Source organism: Equus przewalskii, chromosome 9 (genome assembly GCF_037783145.1).
Source record: "Equus przewalskii isolate Varuska chromosome 9, EquPr2, whole genome shotgun sequence".
NCBI classification, from domain to species: Eukaryota; Metazoa; Chordata; class Mammalia; order Perissodactyla; family Equidae; genus Equus; species Equus przewalskii.
Genome location: NC_091839.1, coordinates 15,072,193 through 15,085,658, shown reverse-complemented (window position 1 = coordinate 15,085,658; position 13,466 = coordinate 15,072,193). Strand labels below are relative to the sequence as shown.

Here is a 13,466-nt window from a genome sequence, read left to right as displayed (position 1 = left end):
GAAGAGAACAAATGGCGTTTTTTATTGAGAGAAGTCAGGCTACAATTGGGAGCAGCATGCCTGGAGCTGCTAGGAAGTGGGGGGGGGGGGGTGCCGTGGAGACAAGGGGTGGCTAGGGTCTGCACTCGCCGCTCCCCCACAATGGGGGCCCGGCTGTTACGAATCTCCCTTCAGCAGGGAAAGGAACTGGTCAGTTAGAATCTCTGCGTAAGTGCTCACAGCCGCTGTGCTTTTGCTGTACATGTCCCTGGGGAGAAAGGACAGAGGAACTGAGAAGGAGGGGTCAGGGCCCTGGACTCCTGGGTCTGAGGGAGGAGGGGCTGGGGGCCTGGACCCCTGGGTCTGAGGGAGGAGGGGCTGGGGGATAGACCCTTGGGTCTGAGGGAAGAGGGGCTGGGGGCCTGGACTCCTGGATCTAAGGGAGGAGGGGGCTGGGGGCCCGGACTCCTGGGTCTGAGGGAGGAGGGGCTGGGGGATAGACTCCTGGGTCTGAGAAAGGAGGGGGCTGGGACCTGTATTCCTGGGTCTGAGGGAGGAGGGGCTGGGGGCCAGACTCCTGATCTGAGGGAGGAGGGGCTGGGGATGGACCCCTGGGTCTGAGGGAGGAGGGGCTGGGGGCCGGACTCCTGGATCTAAGGGAGGAGGGGGCTGGGGGCCTGGACTCCTGGGTCTGAGGGAGGAGGGGCTGGGACCTGTATTCCTGGGTCTGAGGGAGGAGGGGCTGGGGGCCAGACTCCTGATCTGAGGGAGGAGGGGCTGGGGATGGACCCCTGGGTCTGAGGGAGGAGGGGCTGGGGGCCGGACTCCTGGGTCTGAGGGAGGAGGGGCTGGGGGCCGGACTCCTGGATCTGAGGGAGGAGGGGCTGGGGATGGACCCCTGGGTCTGAGGGAGGAGGGGCTGGGACCTGTATTCCTGGGTCTGAGGGAGGAGGCTGAGGGCCCAGAATCATGTGACCTGAGGGAAGAGGTGACAGGATCCCAAACTCCTGGATCCCTGGGTCGGCCAGGGCTGGGATCTCAGAATCCCAGGTCTGATGGAGTTGGGGGGGCTCGGGGCTGATACCTGGTCCTTGAGAAAGTATACATTTGAACCTGGACTCCTGAGTCTGAGGGAGGAGGGGCCAGGGGCTGGAACTCCTGGGTCCTGGATGCTGTAGGAGGCGGGGGCCAGACCCCTGGTTCCTGGGTGCGGTGGTACCTGATTTTCTCATCCACGGTTGTCAGGGATGTCTTCTTGTACAGGTCCTGGGCGGCTGTTTTGGCTGAATCCCAGTAACTAAGGAGTGATTCCTGCACCTTGGTGAGCAGGGGGGTGCTGGCCGCCTCATCTTCCTGGGGCTCATGGGTCCCCTGGACCTCTGCCGGGGGAGAGGGCATTAGGGGAGGGATGGGCCTGTCCGGGGGAGAACGAGGCAGGGGAGGCAAGGAGGGGCCAGGGGTAGGGCCTGGCGAGAACTGGGCTGGGAAGATGCTTGGGGCTTATCCCCCCTCACAGAGACCCTCTCCCCTGCTGACCCCACTCACCGAATGCTAATGCCAGGAGAACAAGAAACAGAGCCAGGAGGTATCGGGTGCCCATGGTGTCGGGAGAGCTGAAACACTGAGGAGGGTGTGGGACAAGCCACTGGAGGCATCTATTCCTGGGTGGAGGGCTGGGCTCCCCTCTTCTCCCTGCCCGCCTGAGTCAAGTTCCTCGTGGACTGGCTTGGGTCTCACTGCCTAACATTCTGTGATTCTGCCCTTGATTTAATTCTAACATCCATTGATTCACTCTAGGAGCATTTCTTGAGTACCTAGTGTATGCCAAACACAGATCTGGGCCCAGCCGTGAACACAGCAATGGCCCCCCCCCGACAAAGCTGACATGAGAGAGAAATATGATGAACAAATATTAAAGGAATAAAATATAAGGCATGTTGCACGGCAATAGGTCCTCCGAAGGGGAAAGCCTGAGCAGAGGGTGGCATTTACGCTAGACCCAGTTGGTGCGGAGACAAACCATACACTCAAGAACCCCCACTAACCGGGTCCTGTTCTACCACATTCACTCATCTCCTCCGTCCTCCACTGAGCCCTCTGGGGGAGGCACTCTCTGTGACTACAGTGCTCAGCCCCCCATAGGATCATCCACATTTTGTAGATGAGGAATTGGCAACTCCAACAGGTTGAGATCCGACCCAGGAGGGATCAGCAGTGGCAAACACTCTCGATTCTAACGGCTGCGATGCCAACCCGGGAATCTGACATCGGGCCTCTCGCAATTTCTAACAATCTTTGCTCACCCGCCTACTCACCACCCCCCTCCCCGATTTCAGCCCCTGTCTTACCGGACTCTAGCAGACTGTCCTTCCCAGCTCTGAGCGAGAAACGCTTTATAGCTCTCCAGAGCCACCCTCCTCCATAGCCGCCACCCCCTCCTCAACGCCTAGGCCAAAGTCCTGGCCAACAGAACCGCTGAGGGGGTGGGGCGGGGGCAGAGAGGGCAGTGACGTCCCCAAGGTCAAGCCACAGGCAGCCCCCACTCTGAAAATTCACCCCTGAGAGAGTCAGGCTGTTGGGGGGCTGTGGAGAGTCTGGGGGCTCCAGGCACCCACCAGCGTGGGGTCTGGGGTCTCCATCACGTGGAGGGGAAGGCAGAGCTCTGAATGAGGGGTCGCTGTGGGCACCTGCTAACCCTGCCTGCTCTCCAGCCCTCACCCTCCGTCCCCAACTGAGGAGGCTGAAGTTGCCCCCCCTCCCCCAGCCCGCAGATGGGGGCTCAGGACTGGGGGAGGGGGTATCCCCTTACTCCTTCCCCCAAGGCCCCCCCGCACTGTCTCTCCCCTGCCCCATTTCGCCCCCTCTGGTCATTAACTGCTGGGGGTGGGTAGGGAGGGAGTAGAACAGGCACACAGAGAAGAATTTCTTTATTGTGGAGGCTGCGTGTGAACACTTCAACCCTGGTTCTCGTCCCCGCAGAGAAGCTGGGGACACAGGCTGTAGGTCTTGTTCAGGAGGCTGTCCTTGGAGCTGTGGAGCCAGGCCTTGGCACGGGGACCCAGGTCCTTCAGGTGGTCATCATAGTATGTCTGCATGAAGCCTTGGAAGAGCGAGGGGCCCCTGTGGGAGAGGGGACATCACAGCTGAGACCCTTGTTACCCGTCAAGACCTCGGCCCAGGACACCTCTTTCTTCCTCTGACCTGGGAGTCCCTGCTCTCAACCCCTGCCCTACACTCCCCTCAGACCCAGGGCTCAGAGCCCTCCCCCACCCCACGTCACTCCCTCAGAATTCAAGAGTCCAGGCCCCCCGGGCCCTCCTCCCTCAGACCCAGGGGTCCAGGCCCCCAGCCCCTCCTCCCTCAGACCCAGGAATCATGCCCCAGCCCCTCCTCCCTCAGACCCAGGAGTCCAGGCCCCCAGCTCCTCCTCCCTCAGCCCTGGGAGTCCAGGCCCCAGCCCCTCCTCCCTCAGACCCAGGGGTCTAGGCCCCCAGCCGCCTCCTCCCTCAGACCCAGGAATCATGCCCCAGCCCCTCCTCCCTCAGACCCAGGAGTCCAGGCCCCCAGCCCCTCCTCCCTCAGCCCTGGGAGTCCAGGCCCCAGCCCCTCCTCCCCGGGCGTGCAGGCCCCAGCCCACTCCTGGGCACACTCACCACAACCACTGCCACCTCTCTCTGACCTTGGTCACCAGCGGCTCCATGAGCTCCTTCACCTTGCTCTGCACCAGGCCCCAGGGACTGCTCCCCCACGCTGGTGGGGGGCTCGGGGATCCTGTAGGCTCTTCTTGCTGGCACACTAGGTGAGACCAGAGGGCAACTTGGTTGGGCTGCGACCCCAGAACCCCTCTTTCCTCTTCCTCTTTCCTCTCCCTCCATACTCACCGTCGCTGTCACTCCTGGTAGCCCAGGGGCAGCCAGTCCTCTCACCACCGGCCCCTCCTGTCACCCCTGCGTCTGCCTGTGGCTTTCTCCCTCAGCCTGAGCCCCGCCTCTCTGACCCCCATCCTTTTCCTGATGCCTGCTTCACGACCCGATCTGGCAGCCTGCACTGTCTGAACCACCTCCACAGGCCGTGGCGGGCAAGCACAGGAGGAGGATGGCTGAGCCATGCTGTCACTTCCTCCCGGGGGGCCAGGGGTTCTGCCACAGATCACACCTGACTTCCTCGCACACACCTGTCTCTGCAGCACACGCACATCTGGGCAAAGCCCCACCTACAGAGACCAGCTGTCACACAGATACACGTCCAGGAATGTACAGAGGCACCTGTGTGACCTGTGGCGTGCCCTTGGCCAAGGACTTAACCTCTTCAAGACTCAGTTTCCCCTTCTGGGGCATGAGGTAATGATAGGACCTACTTGGTAGGGTTATTGTGCGAATTCAGGGTTAACATGTAGAAGGCAATTAGAATGGTGCCTTACACGTTGTAGGCATTATAGAAGTATTAACGTTTTAAATGCATGTGCAGAACCCAGACATACTCACATACAGACGCCCTCACACGTGTCCACACACTCAAATCTTTTGCATACATACCCTGCAAAGACACACGTGCACACAAACCCATGCATGTTCACAGACACACACAATCACGTCGACTGCCTACTCTCAGGCTTACACAGATGCAAACGCACACACTTGACCACTATCATTTGTACCAACCCCATGTACACACTTCACACACATCAGACGCATGCACACGTCTGCACGCCACCATGCACAAACCTGCATTCCACACTGACCGTCACGCTCACACCTCACGCCGCAGCGTGGTCCCCACATCCGCCCACCCACTCCTCACCCACAACCCAGGCCAGGACCAGGACGGAGAAGCAGAGAGAGGGCAGGGCCCGGGGTCTGTGTCCGGGGAGCGACATTCTAGAGGCTCTGTCCCTCCGTGCTTGGCTCTCCGGGCTGAGGGAGAGCGAGGCTCCACGGAGCAGAGCCCTCCCCAGGCTGCCTCCCCACGCCCCTTGGCAGGGACTTCAGATAGAGGGCCCCAGGTGACAGTGACAATCAGGCCATGCCCGCCCCTGCTGGCCTCCCTCCCTCCTGCGCTCCCAGCACCCCGTCCTGATGGGGGAAGGCACAAGGCTCTTCGGCCTCCCACATCGAACCGGGTTCAAATCCTGGCTCCACCTCCCATGACAGCCCCTCTTTCTGGGCTCAGTTTCCTCTTCTGTAAAATGGGCCTGGAATCCATCTTTCATCGATTGAATGAAATGACACAAGGACGGTCTTAACACGGAGCCTGGCACTACAGGTGCTCCCAGATCATTGCTGTTGATGATTATTCCTTTTTCGTCTCTGAGATCCCTTGGCTGCTGGGCTACGGGGCCAGATACAGCCTCACCGTGTGAGCTGGGTGAGTACATTCCCTTCTTGGGGCCTCCACGTTTTCATCTGTAAAATGGGGAAGGCGATGAGCGGCTGCCTCCTGGAGTCCATGTGGAGGCTGAGTGAGGCTCAGCGAGGGAAGGCTCCAGGCACCCACGGCAGTTGTCAACATCCGGCTTGGTCCCATGCTAGACAGAAAGAAAACGAGCCTCTTCTCTTGGAGGACTGAGCCGTGAGCCAGAGCACCCAGTTTGGCCGGGGGACTATGGGCTGGATTCCTTGGTCTAGGGTGCCAGATAAAATACAGGTCCCCCAATGACATTTGAAATTCGATAAATAATGATTTGTTTTTAGTATAAGTATGTCCCATGCAATATTTGAGAATTATACTAAAAATAATTTGTTGGGGCTGGCCCAGTGGTGTAGTGGTTAAGTTTGCATGCTCCACTTTGGTGGCCCACGGTTCACCGGTTTGGATCCTGGGTGCGAACCTATGCACTGCTCATCAAGCCATGCTATGGCAGCATCCCGCATACAAAACAGAGGAAGATGGGCACAGATGTTAGCTCAGCAACAATCTTCCTCGAGGAAAAAAAGAGGAAGATTGGCAACAGATGTTAGCTCAGGGTCATTCTTCCTCACCTAAAAAAAGAAAAAGATTTGTTGTTTATCTGGAATTCCAATCTAACCAGGATCCTGTGTTTTTATGTGGTAAATCTGACAACCACACCTTTGTGGAAACCTGAATGTCCAGACAGTATGGTCCTGACCTGGAAGCTTCCAGCAGAATGCTGTCTCTCCCAGTGGCCCCAGCATGGGCTCTGGCACACAGTAGGGCCTCAGCAAATGTTCCCTGGAGTTCCTCTCTAACAATAATCAGCACCTCCTAGGGTTTCTGTTGGGGGTGGTGGAAAAGTTCCAGAAATAGATAGTGGTGATGGTTGCACGACATTGTGAATGTACCTGATGCCACTAAACTGTACATCTAAACCTGGTGAAAATGGTAATTTATGTTACATGTTTTGCAGTAATAAAAAAAATAAAAGGAGAGATCCACCATGGGTCGTGTTATGAGAAGTAGCACGGCATGGGGGTCAGAGCCTGGCTCCCCATCTCCCCAGCTGTGTGACCTGGTGCAAGTTGTTTAACTTCTCTGGGCCTGCTTCTTCATCCATGAAGACTACCTGTGTGGGAGGGTAGAGGAGATCGCTTACGGAAAGTGCTGCGAGGAGCACCAGACAGGCCACAGAGGCACGTGGTCAACGTCGCCGCTGTTTGTTGAGCGCACGCTGAGCGCATGCTATGTACCACCAGCACATTAGCTCATTGAATGAACTCACAACAGCCCTATGGAGTGGGCATCTTTATCCTTCCCATTTGACAGATGAGGAAACTGAGGCTACGGAGCTGGGAGTGAGACCACTTACCAACAGCTACTCAACCAGAAAGTGGTGAGTTGGAACCAGGCCCCCTCACACTGCCTCGCCAAGCCAGCACGACCTCTGCCCCACCTCCCACCCAAATCCTAGAGGACGAGAGGGAGGCTGGAGCAGGGCCAGGGGCTGAGATGGGCCCTGGGGCAGGTCGCTGACCCCTGCCCCAGCTCCAAGGTCTGTGCGGGCTGTTTGTTTTTGCTGCCTGCAATATTTGTGCTCGCTTGGGGACAGGAACAGGCTGAAGGTCATTCAGAGCCTCAAAAACAACTGCTGGTGAGGGGATGGGGGTGGAAAGGTCACAGGAGGGAGTGCGGAGGGGGAGAGGTGGGTCCTGAGGCCCCAGTGTGTGTGTCGGGGCAGGGAGAACCTCATCCGGAGCCTGCAGGTTCCTGTGTATGAGACACCAGTCCTGACCGCCAGACCCCCGAAGCAGTCTTTGTCTGTTTTTCTCCACCCCAGGGTCCCTGCCCCAGTCTGGACCCTGTCCCCTCACCCCTCACCCCTGGACCCGCCTCTCTTCTAGCATCACTAACAACTCACCTCCCCGGCTGCTCTGGTTGTGAGGGAAGTCTGGGATGAAAAAGAGGTGGAAATGTCCCCTTCTTGATCCCTTCCTTCCGCCTTCTGTCTGGGCGATCTCCTTTCATTCTTTTTCAAAAACTGAGCTGGGGCTGGCCTGGTGGTATAATGGTTAAGTTCGCACGTTCCACTTTGGTGGCCTGGGGTTCACTGATTTGGATCCTGGGTGTGGACATGGCACTGCTTGGCAAGCCATGCTGTGGCAGGCGTCCCACATATAAAGTAGAGGAAGAGGGGCACAGATGTTAGCTCAGGGCCAGTCTTCCTCAGCAAAAAAAAAAAGGGGAGGATTGGTGGCAGATGTTAGCTCAGGGCTAATCTTCCTCAAAAAAAAAAAAAAAATTGAGCTGGGGCCAGCCCTGTGGTGTAGTGGTTAAGTTCACATGCTCTGCTTCAGTGGCCTGGGGTTTGCAGGTTCAGATCCTGGGCATGGACCTACACCACCCATCAGCCATGCTATGGCGGTGACCCACATACAAAATAAAGGAAGACTGGCACAGATGTTAACTCAACAACAATCTTCCTCACCAAAATAAGTAAAATAAAATAAAACAAAATAAAATAAAAATTGAGCTGTTCACATACTGTAAAATTCACCTTTTTAAAGTGGGCATTTCAATCGTTTTTAGTATATTTGCAAAGTTGTGCAACCATCACCATCATCTCATTCCAGAGCATTCTCATCATCCCAAAGGAAGCCCCGTTCCCATTAGCAGCCACACCCCACTGCCTCCTCCCCTCGGCAGAGAAACCACTAATCTGCTTTCTGTCTCTATAGATTTTGCTATTCTGGACATTTTGTGTGAATAGAATCACGCACTGCGTGGCTGTGAAAGCAGAAGGTTTTCATGGTTCATGCGTGTGGTTGCAGGCATCCATACTCCATTCTTTTTTATGACTGAATAGTATTCCACCATATGGATGGACATAGACATACACTGGATGTACACACACTCTGTGGACTTATTTATCCATTCATCAGTTGGTGGGCATTTGGGTTGTTTCCACTTTTTAGCTATTATGAAGAATGCTGCTATGAATGTTTGTGTACAGGTTTCTGTATGGACATGTTTGCAGTCCTTCTGAGTGGAATTGCTGGATCATATGGTAATTCTGTTTAACTTTTCCAGGAACTCATAGACTGTTTTACAAAGTGGCTCCATTCATTCATTTCTGTATGAAAGTTTCCCATCCATGTGTTTGTACGATAGACATTCATGGGTCAAAAAATTCTGCTGCTCGTCACACTCTTGCCCCCTTCTCTGTGTGATTCTGAACTGTCTTTCAGGTTTTAGGTGCAATGTCCCCTCCTCCAGGGAGCCCTCCCTGACCCCTTAGGCTGAGCCAGGTGCCAGCTGGCATCCCCATCCCTGCCCTGGCCACTATGTGTTGTGTGTGCCGTGGGTGGCACTGTCTGAACAAGCCGCCTCTGCTCCTGGAGGTAAACGTTTCTACGTACATGTCTGGGACTCACTGGGTGTCTGTTTCTTGGCATGACCAGGCCTATTTGCCCTCTGAGGTCCTGAAGGTATATTTGTAAACCTAAGGAGAACAAATGTATTGGCTGTAAAATATAAAGTGTCAAGGGAAAATTGCGGACTTAGAACTAACAAATTCACAACTGGGTAATGAATGGTAATCAAGCATCTACGTGTCAGCTGGTCCATGGAAGCTGAATGTCCATTCATTGATTCAGGAAGTATTGATTGAGGTCTCCCTGTGTGCCAGGCACGGTGCTGGGAACTCGGGGGCACGGCAGGGAGCAACACAGCCTCCCTGAACGTGACATCCTAACAGTGGGAGACACTGCCAGTAAACAAGTAAGCGAATAGACATATGATATATCAGACAGTAATAAATGCTGCAAAGAAAGGGAGATAAAGAGATAAAGGAGAACAATATGGGACTGGGGCACCATGCTGGGGGCAATTTTGAACAGACACCTGGAGGAGGTGAGATGGGCCAGGGAGATATCTGGACATCTAGGGGAGGAGCATTCCCGGCAGGGAGAACAGTGAGTGCAAAGGCCCTGAGGTAGGAGCCTGTCCAGCATGTTGGAGGAGCCATGAGGTGCCGGGAGCCGTGGCTACATCATTTGATCGGCTGTTTGACAGGGTCCAGCCGATTAACGCCGAGGGGTGCAGGGTCGCCCCTTGGTGAAGAATAACCGGCCGGCCCCTCACATAGTTCTGAAACCTGTGCTGCTTCTAATTGCCTTTCATTCCTTTTCCTTTCTTAACCTCCAGTTTTCACTCCTTTGGGTGGCTGCTTGGGAGGTACTACCTCCCGGGAGAATTAAATATAGTAAGAGAATGTGACCACCTGCAGGTAGCTTTCAAGATATTTTTCTGAGAGCTAATTTCATTTGATGCAGTTAATTAATGGAGGAGCACACAGTCCCTTTTGAGACAAGCAGAAAGGAATCCTGCCCAGATAAGATGTCGAATTAGGTTTATGGCCTCCATCCGGTTAATGTTTCCTTCTCCCTCCAGTTCTTTGTCTAAATATATATGCATCGTCCTCCCAAGTTTGCTGGTTAATTGGATGATCAAGAAGTATCTATATATTATTCTTGACCTTCTGCTTTCTGTTAAAATGTTATAGAGGTTTTCTCCTAAAAGCAATAAATAATAAATAATTGATGAGTAGAAGGGCCGAGGGGTGCAGGGATGCCCCTCGGTGAAGAATGGCCGGCCGACACCCCTGATATTTTCTGAATTATATGCATGCTTTCTAGCAAGGTTATGTGTATACTTATTTCTGTTTTTCATTCTTGAAGATATATCATTTAGCTTAGCTTTTCAGCCCTTTACTTTACTAATAAAATGATATTTTCTCCTGGCAGTGTGCTTAAGGGACTGTTAGCTCTACAATCTAAAAGACAAAGGAATGCTTTCACCCCCTAAGGGGCGCGGGAATGTAAAGATGCTTAACTGCCCGCTGAGAACGCAAATAGCCCTGGGGATAAGACACCCTGGAGTCGCCTTTTGTTCCCATTAACCATCTACACTAATGGCGTAAATGATTGAGGGAGGCAGGGATGGCTCCCCCAGGATGTAAACAGATGGACTGCTGTCCTGTCCGGAGGCCTGGACCTTCTCTCTTTGATTTAACTTTACCATGAATTACAACAGATGCCTAGGTACCTATCTCTTTTTGCTTAGAGACAACAAACACTAGTTAATTGCGGAGAAGACTACCATTAACCTTATGCTCTATAGAATAGAATGCTAATAAATATTCTTGTGCTCGTTTTTTACTTCCTTATCTCTCTGAGAATATTTGTAGAGCTATTTCTGTACTAATCCTGAAAAATATAGAAACGACACTTGTGCACAGTAAAGTCGGACTTGCTAACACCAACCAAAGTCTCACGTCCTCTTCATTTTCCCTCGTTGCACCGACGCCGTCCATCCCTCAGGAACCTGGACTCAGCCGGGGCGGGACTCCGGCCATGAGGAGGGATGGGGGTGTGCCACAGAGACGATCGGGACAGGCAGAGTGGAGCTTATAGAACTTCGTGTAATCTTTGGTTTTCCTCTGAGGGTGGAGGAGGGTTCTGAGCAGAGGAGGGGCGTGATCTGACTTGTTTTAACAGGATCCCCCTGGCTGCTGAGTTGGAAGAGAGTTTAGGAGCTTGATGGCGGTGGGGGTGGGGGGGAAGGTTGATTTTGGGGGGGGTCAGGGGCATTAAGTACAGAGAGTTCTATTTATTTATTCCCCACCTTTGTTCTCCCTCCTTCCCCTGTTCCTCTCCCCTCCTGAAGCAAACCTCAGATGTGCTTGGAGGATGTCCTCAATCATGGGAGAATTCAAATACACAAGGTTGTGCCACGTGGGTGTGTGCTCATGCTACATCGATGACACCACCTTCTGGATCTTCTCCAGACTCTTTGTCCCTAATGCTGCATGGTTAGATTTCTCCAAGTCGTTGCGTGAACAACTGGCTCATCCTTTCTGCGGCTCCATGATGTTCCCCATTTTAGTTTTTCATTCCCAGAGTGATGACCCCCAAGGTAACTTCCAGTTCCCGTCCCCCAAAATAATGCTGCAGTGAACATCCTCGCCCGTCTCCCCGTGTCTTTCTCCGGCCCCGGCATCGGAGCAGACTTGGGATCGCTGGGACACAGGACACACATACTTCACGTCACTAGAAACTGCCAGGCTGCTCTCCGTTGCAGTGACCCAGCCCGCAATCCTGAGGAGTGGAGGCAGCTTCCCAGGTGCCCACGTCCTCACCAGCACCTGCCATTTTCCACTCTTCTGCCCTCTGCCGGGGGACTGGGAGGTGACTGGGTCCTTTGGTGGTTTTCCTCTCCCTGCCCCTCAGCTGAAGGCTCCCTTCACAAGCAGAGCGCATGCTCATTCCAGAACCGCTCATCCAGCTCCTCTGTCCCTGTGGGTGTCTTGTGTCTCCGGCCTGAGAGCTTTCCAGGGGCTGATGAAAACGCTGGAAATAGCAATTGACTGCCTACAAAATGTGAAAAAATGGCCAACTGAAAATTAGTAAGTGTTGGGTTAAATCAGTATAGAATACACCCTCATGCCAACCAGCCAGCCCCAGTGCAGCACCTCCTACGATTTCTGCCTGATGAGGAAGGTGGGGCATTGTAATATGGCGGATGTGATGCCAATACGGCCGGGGGCGGGGCGTGTGTGCACAGTCGTGGCCACATGCTCGGCAGGGTGAGAGGAAGGCAGAGTGAGTAAGAATGTGACCCTAGAGCTGTCCTTGGGCTCAAATCCTGACTCTTCCCACACTTACTGTGTGACTCACACAAGTGACTTTAGCCTTCTGTGCCTCAGTTTCTTCCTGTGTACAATAGGGGCAGTGACAGCATCTACCACAGAGAGGTTTTGTGAAAATATAATATTTAGGTTTTTGGTGTTTTTTTAAATTTCAGATTTAGTATAGTTTCTTATTTCATCAAGTATATTGAGCTCCTGCACCATGCCCTGACCTGTGCTGGGCTGGGTTTTGGGACAGTGGTGACAAGAACCCTGGCTCTGTCCTTCTGGGGCTCACTTTCCAGTAGGGGAGAAAGGCCTGTCCCCAACCAGTGAGGACCCGCGGTGGGCAGGGCTGGGATGGAGGTGCTTGACCCAGCCTGGAGGTCAAGGAGGGGCCATCCAAGCTGAGACTTGGAGGGTGGCCGTTGGGTCTGTCTCCAGCTCATGTCAGACCCTTGTCCTCATCCAGATCCCTTTTCCTGATCCATTGACAGTGTAATAAACATCTCCTGTGTTCATGGCCATGAATCAACCCAGAGCCTTCTCTTGGGGAGCCCAGCCAGGGAAGAGCAGAGCAGAGCCATAACCCCAGGCTGGGCTCCACTGCGGTTCTCCACTTCCTGCCTGTGTGACCTTGCACAAGTGATTTTGTTACTGTGTCAGGTTCATTTCTGCCTTCTGCCCAGAAAGCCAAACACGGAGATGACGAGATTGCAGCAGAGAGAGGGATTAATCACAAGGCAGCCATGTGAGGAAGCGAGAGCATGACTCTCAAATCCGCTTCCCCAAAAATGGGGACTCAAGGATATTTATGGGATGGGGTGCAGGGTGGTCTGAAATGTGCAGATGGAGGATTGGAGGTGAGGAGAGGTGAGGTAATTGATGTTCTGCACAAGCGTCGTCAGACTCCATGCCTCTTCATAGGACGCATGCTCACAAAATGGTGGTGTGAGCATGATCTGAGGGTGGAGGTTTTATCCTCTTGACATCAAAAGGTCACCTATCGGACACCTGCATGGGTCCAGTTGATGAGCTGGTGGTCTAAACCAGCCTGAAGTGGACAAGGAGTTCTCATTCCCGAAAAACAGCTCACACACCCATTACGATGGTGACCTAGGCTCCAGGTACACGTTACCTACAGGAACCTGGTGGGAGTCAGACAGCCTTTTGCCTAAACAGCACAGTTAACAACGGGCGGGGGAACAAATAAAGCTGTGATCAGTAATTGCAAAAAGAAATAAAACTTTAGTTCCCAGCTGCTTCATCATCAATGGCTAACTGTTTGCCGGTTTCAATCCCTCTATTCCTTGGTCATTCCCTATTCTTGAGGGATTCCAGGTGACGACCCGTCTAGCTCCTTCCTGGTGAATTGGGGTGTAGGTCTGGGTTAGAGGAATGAAACTGT

General features: G+C 53.8%; 2 protein-coding genes and 1 long non-coding RNA gene across 3 annotated transcripts; 1 reads left to right on the top strand and 2 right to left on the bottom strand.

Annotated features, from left to right (window-relative positions):
- APOC2 (apolipoprotein C2) lies at positions 1 to 2,440 on the bottom strand. The gene is made up of 4 exons (XM_008506824.2): positions 2,328 to 2,440; positions 1,525 to 1,600; positions 1,199 to 1,358; positions 1 to 247 (listed from the first exon to the last, which is right to left on the bottom strand). Exons 2-4 carry the CDS (start codon positions 1,577 to 1,579, stop codon positions 157 to 159), a joined length of 306 nt encoding a protein of 101 aa, XP_008505046.1. The 5' UTR covers positions 1,580 to 1,600; positions 2,328 to 2,440; the 3' UTR covers positions 1 to 156.
- Positions 2,441 to 2,889: 449 nt separating this feature from the next.
- Positions 2,890 to 5,966, bottom strand: APOC4 (apolipoprotein C4). Its single transcript, XM_070632922.1, has 3 exons — positions 4,780 to 5,966; positions 3,633 to 3,774; positions 2,890 to 3,099 (listed from the first exon to the last, which is right to left on the bottom strand). The coding sequence occupies exons 1-3, from the start codon at positions 4,853 to 4,855 to the stop codon at positions 2,934 to 2,936; spliced, it is 384 nt and encodes a 127-aa protein (XP_070489023.1). The 5' UTR covers positions 4,856 to 5,966; the 3' UTR covers positions 2,890 to 2,933.
- Positions 5,038 to 10,693, top strand: LOC139085479 (uncharacterized). Its single transcript, XR_011543800.1, has 2 exons — positions 5,038 to 5,343; positions 6,344 to 10,693. It is a non-coding gene; the product is annotated as an uncharacterized lncRNA (long non-coding RNA).
- The last annotated feature ends 2,773 nt before the right edge of the window (positions 10,694 to 13,466 follow it).

Coding starts and splice junctions, on each gene's coding strand:
- APOC2 (XM_008506824.2), bottom strand. CDS start 1,579: ATGGGCACCCGATACCTCCTGGCTCTGTTTCTTGTTCTCCTGGCATTA. Junction 1,359..1,524: donor TCTCCTGGCATTAGCATTCG/GTGAGTGGGGTC, acceptor CTCCCCCGGCAG/AGGTCCAGGGGACCCATGAG. Junction 248..1,198: donor ACCGTGGATGAGAAAATCAG/GTACCACCGCAC, acceptor CTTTCTCCCCAG/GGACATGTACAGCAAAAGCA.
- APOC4 (XM_070632922.1), bottom strand. CDS start 4,855: ATGTCGCTCCCCGGACACAGACCCCGGGCCCTGCCCTCTCTCTGCTTC. Junction 3,775..4,779: donor GGTCCTGGCCTGGGTTGTGG/GTGAGGAGTGGG, acceptor GGTCTCACCTAG/TGTGCCAGCAAGAAGAGCCT. Junction 3,100..3,632: donor GAGAGGTGGCAGTGGTTGTG/GTGAGTGTGCCC, acceptor CCTCTCCCACAG/GGGCCCCTCGCTCTTCCAAG.